Below are 22,078 nucleotides of genomic sequence, written 5' to 3'. Positions count from 1 at the left end.
GGCCCATTACCAGGAGATCCTGTCCCAGCAGCAGGACCTCATTATTGCCACCCAGTCAGCGCAAGCCGTGCTGGACAAGCAGGCCCAAGTGCTGTCCCCGCAGGAGAAGGAGAAGCTCCAGCGGGACATCCAGGAGCTGCGCGACCGCTACGAGGCCTCCCTGGCCCAGGCCGAGCTGCAGGTGAAACAGGTGCAGTCCGTGCAGGAGGAGCTGCGCAAGTTCCAGGGCGACTGCTGCGAGTTTGAGGGCTGGCTGGACGAGGCCGAGGCCGAAGTGTCGGGGCTGGGGTCGCCGACGGACCGGCCGGACGTCCTGGCCGACAAGCTGCAGCGGCAGAGGAGTTTCTCCGAGGACGTGATCTCGCACAAGGGCGACCTGCGCTTCATCACCATCTCGGGGCAGCGCGTGTTGGACGCGGCCGAGGCCTGCGGTCGCGCGGACGCCAACGGGAGGGACGGCCAGCTGGGCGTGGATACCTCGAGGACCTGCGCGTCCGTGAAGGAGCGGCTGGAGGCGGCTGCCGTCCGCTACAAAGCGGTCCATTCCGAGGTAACGTAACTGACTTCCGCAGCACACTTTCGTAATCTTCCCGATGTTTCGTACGTGTTTTTATACAGTACGGTGCTGCTTGAAAGTATGTAAACCCTTTGTGTCCCGTAGTTCTACCGCAATCAAATTATTTAATCACATCCAGTCTCATCTGACTTTATATGTGTATGGTGACCAATTCCATATGTTGGTTTAGAGGAAATCATGTGTGTAGTAGAAACACGCAAGTGGTGCAGGTGTCAAAAATAAGTGAACCCCAAGTTGCTGATTAAACCAGTAGGTAAGCAGAATCAGGTGTGTAAATCATAGTAATTTGTTCATTTTACGAATTGATTAAATCTGTTTATTTATTGAATGAATCTATTTTAAGATTTAAAGTTTTGATTTTAATATTTTAAATTGACCTTAAATATTTGTCCATTTTAATTTTTTATACAGGAATAATGACCATCCCTATAGGGTTCACATAACCTTCAAGCAGCACTGTAGTAGATGGCAGCAATGGCATTTTCCCTGGCACTGAGTTAGTCAGTTTTCCTGTGTGAAATACTCACAAAATATTTGTCAGTAATATGACAAAATGGAGGTCTTTAAACTCTTTCTTTAAATTTTTTGTAAAGACCAAAATAAGAATTTGTTCATCAAAGTGTCCATTGTGTGTAACATGAAATGTCTAAATGAGCCACTAGATGGAGCTGTTCTCATAATAAATAGACCTTCAGTACTAATGTTTGCACACTTGGCACATTATAAGTACTGCTTTAGAACATCATACTTTTTTTTGGATGGATACTTAAAATATATAAAAGGTAAATATTCACAAGCTCGTCAGGTACTTTTGGGCCCGCACAATATAATGATATGACCCCGAAAAGCTTCAGCACATAAGGGGTTAATGGGGGCATTCCCGTGTGATGGATGCACTTCTTCTTCGGCACGGCTATTAGTGCAACCAGCTGGGCAGCAAGCTCAAAGACGTGGTGGACAAATACAAGAAGTACGAGGACACGGCCGGCAGCCTCCTGAAGTGGCTCGACGGCTCGGAGGAGGAGGCGAGGAGGCAGCAGTCGGACCCAATCGCCGCAGATCCCCAGACTCTGCAGAAACAGCTGGAGGAGACAAAGGCAAGCGCTCATATCGCCATTCCAGTCCGCCACCCTTCTTGTAATCGTCGTCATCATCATCATCAGTGTATTGTTACAGTATGCAACAGAGACGCGGTGCAATTCATGCCAAGTACCCAGTTTAAAGGTACTGCAGTAGGACCCCCGGGTCTCGAACCAGTAACCCTCAAAGTATAAGTCTGGGATTTTCACCACCATGGCTGCTAGCAATATTTGAACCAATATTTTACAAGTCACTAATAAGTACGCTTCATTTATTGACTTTCAGTACCTGCTTATTCAACTTGCGCCATATTCCCATCCAGGGAATTAAAGGGCAGCAGAGGTAACCTCATGCCCTAAGAAATAAACTTCCCTTTTTTAGGCTCATTAAAGAGTGTGGGCGGTTGTGCGCCTTGCATATCTTTTACAAGAACTCCAGACAGCCATTTATCAGAGCTCACTCCCACTAGATGTTAACTGCAGTTCTATCTCCGCGCCGTACACTCGCTTTGCCTTATACAGTCCTTGTACTATTTATAGGGCACGGTGTGAAAACCACCACAGTCGGAGCACAGAACAGCAGACGTCTGATTTAAGGAGCGGCCGCTTGCACTGGGGGGTTTTAATTTTTTCCAGCGAGAACACGAGAAGCCGACGCGAATTGGCAAAACGATGTTTTCTTGCGATGGAGGGGGAGGAATCCCTCTGATGCAGAGGATAGGAAGGCAGCGCCGTAGCCTGTTGCGTCTCTTCGTGGACGTGCGGCGGCCGATTAACACGAGACACGGTGAACAGAGCGAGACAATGAACCTGTGTTTCGGAAACCTGACACCGCCCCCCCGGTTAAATCCTGGAACTTGTCTGCCAGCGGTGGGACGCAGGGGTGGAATTCGTGAAATTATTTAGGGTGGATTCCCATATGAGGGTCGGGTGCCAAAATTTCCCATCACCGTTGACACATATTACATTGTCCAGTATTTTTAACCAAAAAAATAAAGACAGATGCCTTTGTACAGTAAATTGATGGTAGTGCTAATATCGAATTAAACGTTTTCAGCATCGCTAGTGTAATTTTCTATACAGTCTGCAGTCTTTTTTGCAGCATCTGTAGCAGGTGACCTCCTTACCATCTAATCGGCAATAACAACACAGGTGGCTGACAGGAGGTGTGTTATAATATCAGTCATGGGACTGTATATCGTAGAGCAGGTAACCCCTAAAAAAGCTGGGCAGCTGTAGCAGTCGTAGCTGTTGCCTTTGGACCTACAGGTTGCAGGTTCGAGTCTCACCTCTAGATGTGATACTCTTTAGCAAGGAATAAATATAAAATATGTGGATCACTTGTGGAGAGTGACTTCAAGATTTGAAAAAAGCACATTGCAAGGTCTGGCAGGGATGACAGACTCAGTCCTCCTTAGCATCCAAGGATTAATATTTTTAGGTATTAATTTAGCTCGTCCTTTTCTCCAGAAGGAATTACAGCGGGGGGCTGCTATAATAATCCACTCAGAATTATTTACCCATTTATGAATCTGGGTAATCTTTGCTGTATCAATTCAGGGTAAGTACCTTGGTCAGGGGTATGACAGCAGCAGGTGGGATTTGAACCCAATACTTTTGATTTCAAGGTGACAACTCTAAGGTTCTTTGTGCTTGGGGTAGCTTGTCCTTGAGTTTTTTTCCCATTCTGTACAGCGAGTGCCCGTTTGGGGTAAGATCTGAGTGACCCTTTGACCTGTCTAGCAATTTCAGTGCAGAGTCGACACAGAGCCCCCACCGGGAGCCCATTACACCAGTAAACCAGTTATGTGAGCGGAGACGGGTGGGGCTCCGGAGATGGTGAGACAATGTGCCCCTCTCGCCCGCAGGCCCTGCAAGGACAGACATCGGGACGCCAGGGTGCCGTGGAGACGCTCCGCAAGGTGGCCGACGCCCTGCTCACGGCCGAAGGGGACCTGCTGACCAACCAGGACGAGATCCAGGAAACAGTTGGTGAGGAAAACGTGCTGGACGCACTTGCAGGCCTCCCTGTGTCGTGTTGATTAAAAGGGAGGACGTGGGGTGCCGTGTCCGTGCGGCACAAAGACGATTTAGTGTCGGGTGCAGAGGTCAGAGAAACTGACCTCTTCTTTAATGGGTTCCTGTGTGAAGCCAAGTATCGTTTTAAATTGAGAGTTATTGAGTGCTTCATTACGTAGGTGGATGGGTGGATGGATAGATGGATGGATAAATCTTTATTAAGTCCAGGTTGAAAACTGACTTTGGTTGCAGCAGCATACAACATACGACATACATTCATACAGGCATAAGACATATGTATATAGACACACACACACACATTTTCAGAACCGCTTGTCCCATACGGAGTCACGGGGAACCGGAGCCTACCCGGCAACACAGGGCGTAAGGCCGGAGGGGGAGGGGACACACCCAGGACGGGACGCCAGTCCGCCGCAAGGCACCCCAAGCGGGATTCGAACCCCAGACCCACTGGAGAGCAGGACTGTGGTCCAACCCACTGCGCCACCGCACCCCTCTGTGTATAGACATAAACACATAATTCATCCAGGGCTGCCCTTAGTAATTGCAGGGACCAGTTTGACCCATTTTGCTGGGGTCTCCTTGATTTAAGATTTCAGATTAGGTGGCAGGAATATATGCTATCCTCTTGTATTACAAACATAACAATGTCTATATTAATCATCTTCTATTTTGACATAAAACATGTTAAAACAAAACTAGTTATGAAGGAATCTTTCTTGCTTGGTGGACTTTTATGTGTAATATCGCAGGGGTGTTGAATCTTTGGGCATTTTTGACTTTGATGAGATTGAATCAGTTTTAAATTGCAAAAGCTCTTTTTTCCCCCGACGCCACTGAGACCGGTATTGTAAAATATATGCACGTTATTAAAAAATTTGGGAATCCTGTAGCTCTGTCGTTCATTGCATGGAATTCCGTGATTTTCAAAGGCTGTCGAGACGGAAGATCTGGCTTCAGCACTGGTCCCCCTGCGTGGGGCCCTCGGTGGGCATGGGGCCTTGTCGGGTTAAACGGGTTCATTTGGTGGCCCTGCATGTCGCTAATCCCGAAAGGATCTTTCAGTTGAGCACGGTCACTAATCCTAATCACTGCAATTGTTGCAGACGACATCGCCGAGAGGTATGATAACCTGGCCAAATCGGTGAGCGACCGCAACGAGAGGCTGCAAGTCACTCTGACGCGTTCGCTCAGCGTTCAGGACAGGCTGGACGAGATGATGCACTGGATGGAGGGTGTGGAGAAGAGCCTGGAGAAACACGACCCAGTGCCTTTGAACTCGGGCGCCGTCGGAGACCTGCTCAGCAAGGAAGCGGTAAGAGTGAAGTCCACATACTGGTGGTGTATGACTGCATGGGGAGAATAACCACATTATTATTACTAATACATTAATAATAATCCATGTAATAACACACACATATACACTGTCTGAAACCATTTATCCCAAGCGGGGTCGCGGTGAGCCGGAGCCTAACCCGGCAGCACAGGGCGCAAGGGGGAGGAGACACACCCAGGACGGGACGCCAGTCCATTGCAAGGCACCCGAAGCGGAACTTGAACCGCACGCCGGAGAGCAGGATCCGGTCAAACCCACTGCACCACTGCTCCACCATGTCCCCCTCCACGTAATAAGTCATTCATAATAATGAAAAAACCTTTGTAACACAAACTCTCACAACTCAAAGACATACAGTGAGTAACATTTGTTTCAATGGTAAACATTTTCAAATGCTCCTGAGCACAAAAGTGATACCCATTCATTCTAAAATGTCACCAAGTAATACAGTTACTTGAGTATGCAATATTAGTAATCATAACACAGCATTACATGGTTTCTTCCCTTCATTTATTACTTTGAATTGTTGTATGATTTTTTTATATGTGCTAGATATTACATAGTACTCATAGTATGTCCTTTTGGAGAAAGGTGTCTCCAAAGTGAATAAAAGGGGCAGCTGGTTGTGTACATGTTGGAGCGCTACCTTAGGAGCCAAAAGTCACAGGTTCATGTTTCCTCTCCAGCTGTACTACCCTTGATAAAGATGCTGCCGGGGAATTCTACCTTCCCCCAAATTGCCCCTGTAAAATTACCCGGCTGTATAAATGAATAAATAATTATAAGGAGCTTAGCATTGTAAGTTGCTTTGTAGAAAAGCACCAGCTATATGAATAAATGTCAATGTCTGGCACTGCTGAGATGTTGCCAAATTCCAAGTCTGGTCTTTGTGAAGAGGGAAAGAAGAATTGTAAATCAAGGTAGGGGGACTAAACTAAACTAAACTCCTTGTGAAGTTGGAGCGGCTGGTAGTGTAGTGATTAGAGCTGCTGCCTTTGGACCCAAAGGTTGCAGGTTTCAGTCCCACCTCTGGCTGTAGTACCATTCAGCAAAGTGTTCACCCAAAATTGCTCCTGTAGAATGACTTAGCTCTATAAATGAGTAAATAGCTGTAAATAGAGTAATCCTGTAAATTGCACTGGAGAAAAGCATCAACTAAATTAAATCATGAGTTGAACTCTCAGGGGGGCGCAATGGTGCAGTGGGTTGGACTGGGTCCTGCTCTCCAATGGGTCTGGGGTTTGAGTCCTGCTTGGGGTGCCTTGCGACAGACTGGTGTCCCGTCCTGGGTGTGTCCCCTCCCCCCTGCAGCCTTTCGCCCTATGTTGCCGGGTTAGGCTCCGGCTCACCGTGACCCCGTATGGGACAAGCGGTTTCGGATGATGATGTGATGAGTTGAATTCTCGACACTTGACTGGCCGTATCTCAGGCATGACTGTAGTTATTTCCCTAGAGCACAGCGTCACACTGCACGCAGCCAGCTGAGATGTGTCCATCCTACTTTCTGAAAAAAGTTGACTCCAACAACCAGGTGGCGCTCTTCCTCTAAAGCCCTTCCTCTTGCTTTCATACCCTAAGGCCCTGGAACAGGACATTACAAGCCGTCAGAGCAGCATCTCGGCCATGAAGGCCAAGGTGAAGAAGTTCATAGAAACTGCGGAGCCATCCGCGGCGGCGGCGCTTCAGTCCAGGATGGACGCCCTGTCACAGCGCTTCTCCGACGCCAGCGCCCAGCACAAAGAGAAGGTGAAAAAACTGGAGCAGCTTAGGGACAAGGTGGAGCTGTTCGAGAAGACTTCAGAGAAGGTGCAGCAGTTTGTGGCCAAGCGCTCGCAAGATCTGTCCGAGACAGAAGGACCCGGGACGAATGTGAACGAACTCTCCCAGATGATGCAGGTACAGCTGCGGCCCTGATGTTCACCTGCCATTGAGCGCTTGACGTTTCTCAGTATCAGCTCAGTCATTATGTACCGCGGTGTGATTATTAACTGCTCCCTGTTGTCAGTTATATAGTTAAATTAAGTAAAAATGGCTATAAACATAATATATTGAATTCAGTAAATCAGAGTTATACAGGTAAATGACTTATAGGTTAACGTAGTGTGACCACTTTAGGTTTAACTCGAGAATTCCATCTAAATCTGTGTCTCGAACTACGTTTCTCCAAATGGTCTTCCGTAGGACACTAACGCTGAGTTACGGGAACACACCAAGGACATGGAGATGCTGCAGAAGCTGTCCGGCGAGCTGTCTGAGATGGGTCCGGAGGACAGCAAAGCTCAGATTCGGGGCAAGATGGAGAGCCTGTCTAACAGCTTCAAGACCTTCAAAGACACTGTGAAAGAGAAGTGAGTAAAGAGTAAAAAGTAAAGTAAACCCCCCTGATGCACGGGTACAGGTGCTGTTATGGATTTTGCTTATTTATAGGATAGTAATGAAATGTCGTGATGGATGCTCGTTCCTTGTGTGTCACTCTCCCCACTTGTACTATTGCAGGCTACACTGCTCTGAACAGTTTTGTTATATACGTTATACAATATAGAAATGATATAATATGGACCAAGATATTCGTTATTTCTTAGTATAAATAATTTCAGCAAAAGGAAAAAGATGAGCCCAACCCTTTATCCCGCATTCTGTCAAGCTCCCATAATACTGAGCCGTCACTGGGTATGAAAACTACAGCAAACCGCCGTTTAGAAGGGTTAAAATGAAATTTTTTATTTTATTTTTTCTCTTTTTACAAAGAACGGCATCCGTTGTTATTTTATTATTTCATATTTTCTTAATTATATGTTGATCTTTAATTGTGCTGTTTTGCCTTCCTTAATTTTTAACCAGCACAGACATTTCATGGAGCTGACCACTGTTTTGAGCTATTGCACGGCAGTATTAATCGTAGCTGTGATAATAACAGTGTTTATGCATAAATCCTAAATGATAGGATTAGACTAGACTTATAGACTATACAGTTCCTATAGACTATATAATTATTTTATAGATTAGAGCCACACAATCATTATAGGCAGCCAGAGGTGTCTCATCTTTTAATGGCCAGTCCAAAATTATATGTATTATTTATGTTTGTTTATTATGCCAGTGTGTTATGAAGGATGATCTCTCCTTTGAAATATACATTTGCCCTGCGTTGCAGGGAGGAAGAGGTTTCTTCTTGCCAAGATCAGCTCGCTGAGTTCAAGTTGGCCTCAGGAGCCCTCAGGAAGTGGATTGACGAGTCAACGGAGAAAGTACCGGTCATCCAGCCCTCCTGCAGCGAGGAGGGCATGGCCAGGGACCTCCAGAGAGTCAGTGTGAGTCAGCGCAATTCAGCGCTCCATCCTCAGCGCCGCAGAAAGAATGAATCCTACGACACCTGAAATTTGAGCGCAAACTGTCCGCCAGCTGTGACTAAATGGTCTGGCCTTTTGGGGTGGACTTTGAAACATCTGCATGCTACCCTGGATGGAGATGATGACCGGTGAAGGGAACATAAAAAGACTTAGACACCCTCAACTCGAACACTATCGGTCGAAAGTATAAGTACACATGGGCAGCCTGTTCAGTCCCTGTATGAGACAAACTGGGCAGAAGAGTGAAAGTCAAGCAACACACAAAGCAACAAATTGCTGCTGAAGAGATGAGGAGACATGATGCCTCAGTTTCTTTTTTATTGGGTTTTATGTATAGCACTGGGTCAAACCGAATATAGATAGGCAGTACACCAAGAAAAAGCAAATATGTCGATATACATAGTTCAGATTGAAGAGGTAACAACTTATCGCAGGTATAATCATTTGGCACTTTCAAATAACTTCCAGAAGGCTGCCCAGATATTCCAGAAGTCACTGGAGTTGTCATGCAAATCAAGTGTCAGTTTTTCGAGTTGCAGAGATTGAAATACTTCTGTCATCCACATGTTTCCTGAGGGATCGTCAGATGTAGACCCCAACATTAAAATACATTTCTTTGCCGAATATGTAAGAACGGATAGTGTAAGCGGATAGGATCATGAAGAAAGGAGTTTGGGTTGAGATTTAACAAGAGAATAGCTGGGGAATGGCGGCTCGTTTCATCATCAAAGTCGTTCACCAAATGCCTTGTGAACAAAAAAAAAAATACGAGTTTCTAGCGAGTGTACTCAAACTTTTGACTGGTACCGTACATTATGAAAGAGATTGTCATAATTCAGTCCAGTGAAAAAAAGCATAAATGCGTATTTCTGACTAAATAAACGTGGTTCTTACTGAAACAGAACAGGAATACCCCCAACCCCTTGTGCAAAGTCAACGTGTTTTCAAGGCTCGTGTGCCTATGATGAGCCATACTGTAGATGTGGGTGCCAGCGGAAACACAGAGGAGCGGGTAATTTAAAAAAAAAAAAAAACTGTTGTTGTGACTCACGTGTAAAAGAAATTCCCATTTGAATCACCAACACTGAGATAAATCGCTAGACATGAAATCGCGAATTTACAAAAAAGAGATAGATAGATAGATAGATAGATAGATAGATAGATAGATAGATAGATAGATAGATGGACACTTTATTGAGCTCAAGGGAGAAATTCAGTATGAACCTCATATAAATGAAGAGCTCTAACATCAAAGGCGCTCAGAATAAGATTTCTGCCTTCAGTGGTAAATCTACGTGCTGAAAAATTATTCCAAGGCAAAGTGGGTGAGAAAAAAAGCTTTGAATTAAATGGCTGTGGGTTGTATGGTCTGCTTTACGATAGACATGATGTAGAAGATAAATTAACGCTTTCAGTGGGTTCTCCCACCACCGCTAAACTTTCTTACACCATAGGACTGAGAATTTGCAACTCTTTCTATGTACTGGTGTGAACTGTTAGGAAGATGAAAAATATTATTTTTCCCCTGTAGGCCTTACTCGAAGAATGGACTTCCAAGGCGTCCGCTGTGCAAGATATAAATAGTAAAGGATCTGCTCTTTGCAGCCTTATCAGTGTTCTGACATCTCCAGCCAAAACCAAGAACAAGTCAGGTATGCTGCAAAAGTGACTCCCCTCTCCACGTATCCTTTGGAACTCGTAAATCTTACACATCTTGGCATGGATTTGGACTAATGCACAGCCGTGGTTTGGGGCGAATGAAGGAGGTTATTGTTTCCAGTCCTTCTGTGAACAAAGATCGAAATTACAAAGTTGAAATGGATCACTTTCCATTATTACTTTGAGATTGTTGTTTCATGTAAATAATACATTTACAGTATCCTTGTCTTTGGTTCTTGTTGTAGGCTCTGCTGTTATAAATGGCTCTGGGTCTGGGACTCATGCCTATCTGACCAACAAAGGTAAAAAAAAATATAAGAAAAATCACCATGGATATGCTGAACTTGTAATGGCATATTTTACACGCGCATGTGTGCTTGTGTAGAAAATATGCAAAAGTACACACACACACACACACACACACACACACACACACACACACACACACACACACACACACACACACACACACACACACACTTTCTGAACCGCTTGTCCCATACGGGGTCGCGGGGAACCGGAACCAACCCGGTAACACAGGGCGTAAGGCCGGAGGGGACACACTCAGGACGGGATGCCAGTCCGTCCCAAGGCACCCGAAGTGGGACTTGAACCCCAGACCCACCGGAAAGTAGGACCTGGTCCAACCCACTGCGCCACCTCACCCCTCTATGCAAATGTATATTGTTACAATTTGTAGATGCACTGGTCCCTCAAATTAAGAACACTGTTGGAACTGGGTCTGTAATTTATTGACAACTCCCGAGTAACTTTTACCACTATGTCAGAATAAATTAAAGCTTAACAATGGATGTCACTTGATTTACTGGTTATTTTCTCTAAAATATCAGATAAACATATAATAACTGAACCATTCTTTGTCAGATTTGTTAATATTCTTAATGACTTGTAGCTTAAAAATAAATTGAAATTGAAAAAATTCTCAGCAAACCGTTCAGTTCTTATTGACCAGTTCATCCCATTAAGGTGCAGTGTCCTTCATCTTTTTGTTGATCACCAACACTTATAAACACCAGGCATAAGCTGTAAACACTGTGGAAGTGAGTTGAATTTAGGTGGGTTTATCATTGTGCGCTCTTTACTGCCATCTGTCATCTTGGCATATAAACACGGGTCCTGTTCCCTCAGCTGTAAACCGAATTTCTTTGAAAACAGACATGCGAAGAACATACCATTGAAAATAAACTGCAAAATTTGTAACGCGATTGTTTGCACTACGAGGAGGCTGCGGACTTTAACGGGTTGTGTCGTGTAGATGTAGTATGAGAAATGAGAGTGTATAGTATATGTGTGCTCTGAGGGCTGCTGTAGTTATCTTTGTACTGTAATAACTCTCTGCCTGCTTTCTATGTCACTATAGCAACGTAGTATATCAACACTGTGCTGAGAATTTAGTGTCTTTCGGGGTGGAGTGTAAATGGTCGTCTCTGAAAACAGAGCATGTTGGGAGGATGTTGAGCTTAGCCAGGACATGCAGGTTCTTTTTGTTGAGTAAGATGTTTACAGCAGGAAGGCTGAACCGTTGAAGGGAATGTGTCTGGTTTTCAACCCCCCACAGAGCTGATGACTGTCCAGCAAAACATTTCGTACATCAATGACGGTTATGAGAAGCTTGGTGACCTTCTGCGGGGCAGGGCCAGCGAGCTGAACAGTGCGATGCTGAGGGTTCGAGAAGCCCGGGCGGATGCTGACTCTCTGATCAGCTGGTTGGATGACATGAAGAAGACTGCGGCAGGATGGGATGCGGTGTCCACTGAGGCCAACTCCATGAAAACCCAAGTGGAGCAGCATAAGGCACGTTCCTCCACGATGGTGCTTAAGTTGTATCCTGTTAGATGTTCCTAGCTCCCAGCTCAGGTCCTGTTGCTTTGTGCTCCTCAACTCTCTTGAACGAAGAGGCCTTTCCCAAGCTCTAGGAGATGTTGTAGCTATAATGGATGACACTATCTATGACAGGGTAATGGATTACAGTATGAACTCTTAACCATACATTAATTTTCTTAGGCTTTTGAAGAAGATATGAAACAAAAGGAGGAGAAGTTTCAGCAGCTACGAGAGAAGCTCCTGAAACTGATCCAGGATTATCCTGATTCTCCCGAAGTTGGAAAGTGGAAGCAGATTCTGAACCAGATAGGTATGCTTCCCACTTTCCAGTAGGCTTTTAGAGTCTGAGCTCAGTTTGGAGTGGGGTGTCTATGTGTTGTTCTTTGCACTGACAAAAAGTCAAAAAGTAGCTTTTGCTACCTGTCCCATTGTAGGATTGTATGTTTATTATATGTATTGTTTCATAAACATTTATTCTTTGATGCCTTTCTTCAAAGCAACTTATAAAATTAAGATTATATCGTACAATATAAAGTAACTTACATTATTTGGTTATTTAGTCATTTATACAGCTACGATACCTTACCGAATATATTACCGAATAAATACCGTACCGAAGGGTGCTACAGCAAAAGGTAGGATTTAAACCTTTGACCTCTGAGTCAAAAGGCAGCAGCTTTAGGCACTGTGTATGGCATCTGCTGCCCCTGTTGGAACGTGATATTTTAGCATATATTGCATTTAATCATTTCAAAGTGGGGAGCATGCCAAGACAAAGTTCCACTATGGTGAACGTTGAAGTTAAATTTTATTAGCTGACTTTGAAAAATGCTGTTGGAAATGTGTAACAATGTGACATGCCAGCGATGTCTCGCTTGGATGGGAAGAAGATGAGAAAGCGGCCTGGTGGGGCCCACCTGTTTGTGTGTGACTCACAAGAAACACGTTCCTTCATGGCCTTGTGCAGATGAAGCCTGGAAGGACGTCAGAAAGTCGGTGGAGGACAGGAAGCAGCGGTTGGAAGAGTCCTCGCGCCATCTGGAACAGTTCCGGACAGCTGAGGAGCAGCTCTGCCAGTGGCTTTCGGAGAAGGAGCTCATGATCAGTGTGTTGGGGCCCCTCTCTGTGGACCCCAACATGCTCAACACACAGAAGCAGCAAGTCCAGGTACAGATTGTCTCTCAGGATAGTTCCCTAGAGGCTGAACATTCAGGATGCAGTTTTTAACGAAAAATAATAAAAACCTGTTGAAGAATTTATATAAATGTATGAAGCTGCAAAACACCATAGGTGGGTTAGACCAAAAGCAGAGGCTGTAAGATTCCTCTCTGGAGTTTCATTTATTTTTGCGTTGAAAATTAAATCCATGTGTCGACAGCTCTTCGCTAAACTGAAGTTCTTTGATGTGTTTCCCGTTAGATTCTGCTGAATGAGTTTAACGGCCGGAAGCCACAGTACGAGCAGCTGAATGATGCCGCTACCGCCATTATGAGTTCTCCCAATGAGAAGGACCCATCATATGATGTGGTGAGGGATCGACTGGCTGCCGTGACCCAGAAGTGGCAGGTCCTCACTGGCCAGCTGGACCAACGGTCCGAGCGCATCGACCAGGCGTTGGACAAGACCATGGCATTTCATGGCCTTCTCAAGAGTCTCAGTGACAGTGTGGCCAACCTGGATACTCAGCTCCAGAGCCAGCAGGGTCTCAGCAGCCAGCCAGATGCCGTCAAGAAGCAGCTGGAAGCGGCCAACGCCGTCTCAGCCCAGCTGCGGGAGGAGAGGAAGAGGGTCAAAGAGGCCGAGGCCTTGTGCTCAGATCTCGCTGCTTTGGTTGGCGAGGACTATCTGAAGGCTGACCTAAATCGGCAGCTGGAAGGTGTCACCAAACCATTCAGGCAGCTTGAGGAGAAAGCAGGTTTGTTCCCTCACCTGGTCTCTGGTTACTGCTACTGGGATATGCTGGTTTCTGACGGTTCCTCAGTCTGTCAGCATGGGGAATTATTCATGTGGTAATGATGCTAATCTTACCTCCCTAATGAATTCATGCTGACAAGATCATGTTTCTGACCTCGGGGAGTACGTCAGTGGTATTGTGGTTATTGCCAAGCCTGAAATAAGGTCTATACTCATCTTGTTGAATTAACTATGCATATGTTAAATAATAATGGCTCTCAAAATTCAACCAGGTCAGCATATTTCCTCCGAGTGCAAACCTCAACAGCCCTGACTGTCATATTTAATGTAAATAAATGACTCAGCAGAAGATGTGGATGCTTAATTGTCATAGCCAATGCAGATTATATGTATACGGTATGACTGTATGGTATGACTCCCACATCTACATTGGATTATATGAAAAATAATCCTATTGACTCTGTCACTGTTGAGCTTCCAGGTCAACATCAGCAAAATCTTGCAATATATAATGTTCTTGCCTTTTCCTTCAACACTGAATTTTGTGTCCCACAGGGAAGAGGATACAGCAACTCAACTCAGCCTTCGCCAGCTCTCAGCAGTTCCATCAGATGTCCAAGGACTTCCAAGGATGGCTGGATGAGAGGATGCAGGAGCAGTCTAAACCCTGCCCAGTTTCTGCAAAAGTGGAAGCTCTGCAGCAGAGTCTCAAGGAGCAAGAGTCCTTCCAGAAAGTGCTGAGGGAACAGGAGGTGCCCTATGAAACTATTGTCAAGGAAGGCGAGGCTCTCTTGCAGAATACAGAAGGGGCAGAGAAAGTGGCATTGCAGGGACAGCTCTCTGCACTGAGGTCCAACTGGGAGGAGGTTAGGAAGAGCTCCACTGATAGCATGGAAAAGCTTCAGACAGCCCTGCAGAGGGCCGAAAAGTATGTTGAGCATGTGGAGAAGCTGAGCTCCTGGATCGAAGAGAGCGAGGCCAACATTGACAGAGTGAATCTCAGCATTGACCCAGCAGAAGTTGAGATCTCCTCCTCACGGGTGAAGGACATCCAGAAAGACCTGGACAAGCATCGAGTCCTGGTGGAGATGATGAACAATGCCGCTGATAGCCTGTTGGAAGTGGCGAAAGCTGATACCGAGGTTGTCAGGAATGAGAAGGCCTCCATCAACCAGAGGATAGAGAGCATGACTGAGAAGTTGCAAGAGAAGAAGGAGTCTTTGGATAAGATTTGCCAGAGACTGAAGGAGTTCAATGAGACCCATAAGGAGGCCAAGGGTCAGCTTGCTGGTGCTAGAAAGCAACTGGAGACTCATGAAACCTTGGGCACCCAGGCTTATAGCAACAAAAACCTTACTAATATGAAAGCCCAGCAGAAAGCACTATCTGGAGTTCAAACACAAGTTGACCAGTTGAAGAGTCTGGCTCAGGGTCTGGTGGTTGATGTCCCAGATGCTGAGGGAGTGACTGACCTCCTGTTGCAGGCCGACAGCCTGGAGAAGGAGTACAGCTCTGTCAGCAAGGAGATGGAGGAGAAATGTTCGTCCCTGGAAGGAAAATTGCAAGGCATCGGACAGTTTCAGAACAGCATCCGGGAGATGTTTGCTCGGTTTGCAGACCTGGATGATGAGTTGGATGGAATGGCAGCTGTGGGTCGAGATCTAGATACCTTGCGCTCGCAGAAGGATGACATCAAGAGCTTCGTTGCCAAACTCCGTGAACTGACGACAAATACTGCCAACGCTAGCGATAGCTGCAAGAAGATGCTGGAGAATGAGGCCTCACCAGATCTGCAGGGCCTGAAGCGTGACCTGGAAGCCTTGAGCAAGCAGTGCAGCAAACTTATGGACAGAGCAAAGGGTCGGGAGGACCAGGTGGAGAGCACCCTCACCCGTGTGGAAGAGTTGTACCACAAACTACAGCAGTTTGCAGAGAAGCTGGGCAAGGCTGAGAGGCAGGAGGAGTCCCAGGAGCCAGTCGGCATGGAGATTGAGGTCATCAACCATCAGCTGAACGCATTTAAGGTAGGACATCATTGTGCCTTAAGACATATGCCAGTTTTTCATGTTAGATCATTTCCTTCACACATAACAGCTTTCATGTTAAAATAGCGCTATGGAGCTTTGGGCGAAGTTATTCAAGATGATTCTTTGTTGCGTGAATGCCGCAGAATTAGAAGAACAAGCTGAAGCCGAAGGCAGATTTTGTTCTGCAGCACATGTGAGGTTGTCACTTACATTAATGAAGTCAAGTTGCATCTGAGGGTTTTTGTGCTGCCCTGTGTTCCATCATGATTTTTATTACCATGAAGGAGCTGAAATGCAGTCGGGTTTATTTTTTAATTTGCCAAAACTGAAAACATACACACCAGAATATCAAAATATGGGCAATAAGGTGGTTTTCTACGCGATCACTACAATTTAGAATTTCTGGAATAATTTTCACATTAAAGTTACTGTGGGGAAAAATAAAGGTACCAACAACCATGTTGACTCTTGGTGCATAAAAATAGACCCCATAAAGCAATTTTAATATAATATTTTTCACCTTTTTGTTGACTTTTCACTATTTTATCACATTCCCACAAAGCATAATATCTATTGTATTGCCCAGATTTTTAGTAAAGTGTATAGCAGGTTCACGGTGGCACAACGAGCAGCACTGCTGTCTCATAGTGCCTGGGTGATGCGAGAGGATATGGGTTTGATCCCCACTCAGTTTATGTGGAGTTTGCATGTTCTCCCTGTGTCTGTTTGAGTTTCCTCTGGGTGCTCTGGTTTCTCCCACAGTCCAAAGACATGCTGTTCAGGTTCACCCATTGTGTGTGAGTGACAGAGAGAGTGTGTTCCACTGATGTAGGGATGAGTGACCCAGTATAAGTAGTGCATCTAGCAGTGTAAGTTACCTTGATGAATAAGATGTGTGGGCTCATAACACTACATAGAGTTCATTGGAAGTTGCTTTGGAGAAGAGCGTCTGCTAAATAAGTAAATGTAATATAGTAATGTGCAGAATAGACAGTGTTTCCACAGTCAACAGCATTTTGAGGTTTTGAGTACGATAGTGGTTTAGATTCTCTGGGTCAGTGGTTCTGGCACGTGCAAGCCGGTCCTATGGGGTCCTCCGCTCCGCTGTGCCGGCGAGCATCTGGCGCTAATAAAAAGAGCCCCCTCCCTTGACCACGAGCCATTGTTGCGGGTGACAACCCTGGAGACAGATGGTGTGGCAGTGTGGTGTCATATGTTAAGGAGCCCCAGTGCACCAGGCCAGGGTTGAGTCCAGCCCTTTTTGCGCTGTTGGAATGGCTCTGCGTGGGTGAACACCTCCGTTTGCGTGTAACGTGTGTGGAAAAAGTGCTTTGTTTCACCAGTTGGCCTCTCAGCGATTCGCTAATACTCGAGCATCTGTCCCCGTTATCTGCTTGTGGCTCCCTTCTCTCTGGCAGGCACTTCAACAATCAGGATTAAGCAAGACAGCCTATGCTCAAATTTATTGCCTGATTAGACAATGAACTTTATCTGGACTCTGTGCATTATATGAAAAATTCTTTTTTGGATTGCTCTGTTTCATTGTAAAGTACTGATGACTGTTTTTGACGATTCTGGCACTTAAATCAAGGAATAATGTTTTTAGCAGTGACGTCAAAACTGGGTCACAACAACATAGAAACAGCACACAGAGCAATTGCAAGTACATCACATGCATAAAATAAAAACGAAATGTTGCAATATTTCACAGGTATGACCATGTAGCGCTAAGACATTCCAGAAGAGTGACAAGGCACATCAAAATTCCTTTAAATTATCATGTTATTATTATTTTTTTTTTTTTAGTGTTATCATGTAGATCAAATGTTAATTTTCCTAGCAGAAGAAAGTTAAACATTTTAGACATCTACATATTTATAGTGGGAACTTCAAGCGTAGACCGTAGCAATAGAATACTTTTCCTTGGCAAATATGTAAGAATAATCAGTCTATGTTCCATAATTTAATAAAAAAAGGAAACTGGGGGGGGGGGGGTGTAACAAGAAAATAGAGGAGGGGAAATCAAAGTTTTGGCTGAAGATGTGTTGTATGGCTAAATCAAGTGTCCCAGTAAGCTTGTATTATGTCACATTTCTAGAAAAAGGAATCAGAACGCCCGGAACGGCCTTACATTTAAAACACAGCTGAGATGTCACTGGAATAATTTATCTGGAAATATTCCACACAAGGGGCTCTTACCACATTTGTGTTTCGATTGTTCTATAGAAATGTTCACAGAACGTCTGAGCTGATTATCTACATTAAATTGAGACATAACAGGCAGCTCTGATGATCCATTGGAACATCTTGTGGTTGGTTCAACAGCTCGTGGGTCATACTTCCCAGAACATCGAAGGCAATCAGTTAAACATTTGAGTAGTTTGAGGAATTCAGGACTGCAGAGCACGTCATGGGCGGGTGAGAGAAACTGCTATTTCACATGTAGGACCGACCCGAAGCATCTTTTTTCTATTTTGAATGATTAAAAAATAACTCCACCCTTTGTTGCATACTCCTTGAAGCATAGTCATCTTTTTATTCAGTGATGTAACAGCTTGTCAGATATTGGAAGGAACAGAAATATTTGGCAAGAGTACTCATTGGAGTTATGAACAAATATTAAGGGACAGACATGAGGCGTGTCGCTCCACCCCTCGTTTACGCCCATGTTTTCATGTACCCTGTTTTCACCACTGGAGCTAAATGATATCCGAATGGCCGGTTCAAAGTAGCATGTGTCCTCCAGCTTTATACAATAAATGCGCTCGCGGATAGATAATTCCACTATCAAAGGAAACAAAGAGATTATGGCAGTTCGTATAAAGTGTAACTCATAACAGGCAAATGACAAACCTGTGTTTGCTTTCATTAAAAGCACTGCATAAATCACGACTGTGCCTTACTAGTTTAAATCCGTGCTTATATTTTGGGATGTCAAAGTTGAGCAGCGTTAACATAAATCCCTACAAATATTCAGATGGTTCCAGGAATTTAAATCTGTTAAGATATTGTCTGCTAAGAGGGATTGATGGGTCGTTTTATGTTGCATCAGTCACAGTCGAGCGACCCACTTTTCGCCTCTTCTCTTGCCCCTTTCATTGTTCGAGCCCAAGTCTTTTTGCAGTGGGTGTTGGCTAACATCTAAGCCCCGACCAGAGACACAGCATTGTAACCATTTATCCTATTATCCGGATCCAGATTCCCATGAAAAGGGTCTGTCTTGAGATTATGGCAATCTGTAATTGACTAGTCTGTATTTCGAGATGTGGCGTGGAATGGCTTTCAACGAGACCAACAGTGAATCAAAGCAGCCACAGAGATGGCTGTAAAATTTTCCTTCTTGATGATCCTTTGCATTTTTTTTCTTTAACTTCATAGATACAAGTGTTATAATGAGCTGCCGGGTTGATTGGGTTGTGTGCATAATACAATTCAAGTGAAATGCAATGCATCCACTGATGTTGAACTTATCAGGCTTGATGTTTGTACTGATATTAAAATTAGATTCTGCTGAAAGACTTCTATGTGGTGTGCATATGTGATTGAAGCGTTGTGTGTTTTGCGTTGGCTTTAGCCGAACGCCAGTGATTTACTCTTTCGGCCTGATTTCTGTTGCCGTTGTCTGTTTCGTACCATGAGTGTTGGTGAATTTTGATTTGCAGTCCTGCCGTAACCAAAATGTAGGGCTTGTCCATTTGAAGGGAGCCGTTCCCGGCTCCTCTGCTCAGACGTTACCTCAGTGTCTCCCGTGAACGCAGAAATCCGGGCCGGCCACCTGAGTCACTGCCATTCCACGCACCGCAGGCTGCGCGGAGGCAGGAGAGCCATTGTGCTCGCCACAAAAAGTGCTGACTCATCACTCCCCCCCCACGGCCTCCCATGTGGAAACCCAACACCGCGTGTTATGCAGCCTTGGTCCTGGAGTACACTGTTGTGTCACGATGGAAACGACTTTCCATCAGGCTCGAGTGGCATGCTTTCACTCCGGCTTTTCTGTCAAACCGACCTTAGATGGTGTGGATGCTGCCATAACACTTCAGCCTGCATTTTACCTGTTTTGACTGAAACCGCTTCTCTCTCCTCTCCCGATTGACAATGGCACGTTTCGGCAGCCCGCACTGTTGCAGGAGGTTGAAGGTTAGTCCTGTCAAAAGCCTTGCTTTGTTCGCGTAGTCTGTGACACACAAAAAAAAAATCCCACAATCTCACTTTCCCTCCCCTTGTGGGCTCAGAACCAACCAATGAAACAGTTTATTTTTCACCGATTCTTTTATTTATTAAATTATTTTGTTTTAGGGTTACTATTTATGGATATTGAAATGCTTCTAGTGTAACTTTATATGGGTTTACATGACACACCTAGCCCATTTTTAGTTTAATGCGTATGTTCTTGATTTTACGTAATGTGAAACTAATGGGAGGCCATGGGTTTCACCCCGTCACCAGAAAGTTACGTAAGACCATTGGTTTTACCCCAGTTTGTGAATCGTGCTCTGTAACCTGGAGTTGCAGTGGAGCCAAACGATTTACTCCACCTTTGGTCAGTAGCGTCGACTAATAGCAAATATCGTTAACACCAGAAAATAATAATGCATTAGTTTCAGGGAAAGGTTCTGAACCTCTGCACTCTGTGGCAGTTGTTTTAATTTACTTTTAAGCATGCGCATCACTTCTCAAAATTAAATCCGTCACCGAACACTGCAAGACCAGGAAATGCTGAATTCTAAAAATCCGTACTATGTTCGGCACGTTTCTTAACACTATTTTTACAACTGAATGGAGACGGCAGAGATTATAGCCTTGAACAAACGTTGCAATTTCCGTCCACAAAATCAGTGGCTTCTCCCAGTATTTATTTTCATGCAGTGTAATCTTTTGATTTTTTTTTTTTTACACGTTTTTTGTAATTATTTTTTATGTCTTATGCCAAATTAGCTATCACAATAACACCCCAGATGCTGAATCAGGAAGTTCAAACGGGAGTGGCGGTGAGATCACTCTGGTGCTGTAAAGGAACTGGAGAGACTAATATCCTGCCTGCGTTAATTCTCAGCCTGGATTATGTCAGAAAGTATGAGGGATTCCAATGGTGAATATCCTTTCCCTAAATCCCCCAGATCCCTTTAACCGTTCGCTTGTGTCCCCGCCTGCTTCCCTCTCCGTGCAAGCGACCGGGAATCGCTTTTGTGTGCCGTAAAATGTCTGGATAATCCACCTCGTCGCTCTTTCTTCTTCGCACCATAGTGGAAAACAAAAATAAACGCCTTTATTTTCCTGCGGCCCCCTAGTTCTCCTTCCCCTTATTGCCCGGCTGCTCACCAAAAAAGGCCGCCGTTGGACTTAACAGGGATTCGGGTGTAAAATTTCAAGGGACTTTGCCACTCTTGGCATTCTCAAAGTAATTAACAGAATATCTGCGTGGAGCCTGGAAACGGGTCTACGAAAACAAGGCGGTGTTAAAAAAAGAAGAAGACGGGATCTATTTCTGAACTGTGTGATGTCACCGGTGTAGAGCAGCTGCCCAGGCTGCGTTTAAAAAAAAAAAAAGACATGCCTTCCCTCCCTCCGCACCCTCCTGTGGAAGAAGACTGATGTTGCAGGGTACAAAGATGACTAAGATGTTAAGTCATGTGGGCTGTGGAGACAGAAGAGGGGAATTAAAAGGGTCAAGCGTCCACCAATCAACATGTGCCGGAGCCGAGGCCGTGCACGAGTGGAGCCGCGGCAGATGTTGCCTGAATAACCAGAAGGGGGCGGGGCGTCCAACCCACTGCCGGGAGGGTGTCTGTCATTGCGGGGCAGAGTCGAGGGAGAGCAGCACAAGAGGGAGAGTGTTCCTGAGTGAGCGCGTGTGTGTGTGTGCGTGTGTGATCTCAAGCTCCGGCCGCTTTTGGAGTGCCCTTTGTTTTCAGGGAGCTGCCGGATTAGCGCCAGGCTTTGGACACTTTGCACCGGGGATAGCTTTCAAAGCCCTCAGGCCTTCGAGAGAGGAAGCGGCTCTGGGAGACGGTTACCCCGGGTCGTGCTTTCTGCCGGATGACTGAGAAATAACGCTGGAAGTTTCTCACAATGGGAAGTGAAGAGATGCGCGGGGCACTCGCCGGAGCAAGGTGCATCAATGGGATTATGCTCTCTCTGCGGACATTATAGCCACTCGCTGAAAACAAAGGGGGATTCGCTGTCTCCGATTTGCCTGTTTGGATCGTGCCAAGCCGAGAAAAGGGAACCGTCTTACTTTTTTTTTATTAGAT

The 22,078-nt window shown here is 45.3% G+C and overlaps 1 protein-coding gene across 10 annotated transcripts in view; it reads left to right on the top strand.

Annotated features, from left to right (window-relative positions):
- Window positions 1–22,078, top strand: part of dst (dystonin) — a 170,918-nt gene that overhangs the window by 107,329 nt on the left and 41,511 nt on the right. For all 10 annotated transcript variants that reach the window (XM_029251529.1, XM_029251530.1, XM_029251538.1 and 7 more), the window contains 14 exons: window positions 2–550; window positions 1,498–1,674; window positions 3,525–3,648; window positions 4,803–5,011; window positions 6,611–6,928; window positions 7,214–7,380; window positions 8,187–8,343; window positions 9,914–10,034; window positions 10,287–10,343; window positions 11,621–11,856; window positions 12,067–12,196; window positions 12,854–13,053; window positions 13,306–13,801; window positions 14,356–15,824. In XM_029251529.1, coding sequence (XP_029107362.1) covers window positions 2–550; window positions 1,498–1,674; window positions 3,525–3,648; window positions 4,803–5,011; window positions 6,611–6,928; window positions 7,214–7,380; window positions 8,187–8,343; window positions 9,914–10,034; window positions 10,287–10,343; window positions 11,621–11,856; window positions 12,067–12,196; window positions 12,854–13,053; window positions 13,306–13,801; window positions 14,356–15,824 — 4,410 coding nt within the window. The remainder of the gene's footprint in view (window position 1; window positions 551–1,497; window positions 1,675–3,524; window positions 3,649–4,802; window positions 5,012–6,610; window positions 6,929–7,213; window positions 7,381–8,186; window positions 8,344–9,913; window positions 10,035–10,286; window positions 10,344–11,620; window positions 11,857–12,066; window positions 12,197–12,853; window positions 13,054–13,305; window positions 13,802–14,355; window positions 15,825–22,078) is intronic.

The sequence above is a fragment of the Scleropages formosus genome, chromosome 4 (assembly GCF_900964775.1).
Source record: "Scleropages formosus chromosome 4, fSclFor1.1, whole genome shotgun sequence".
Classification (NCBI taxonomy): Eukaryota; Metazoa; Chordata; class Actinopteri; order Osteoglossiformes; family Osteoglossidae; genus Scleropages; species Scleropages formosus.
This window is presented reverse-complemented; position numbering and strand designations above follow the sequence as displayed.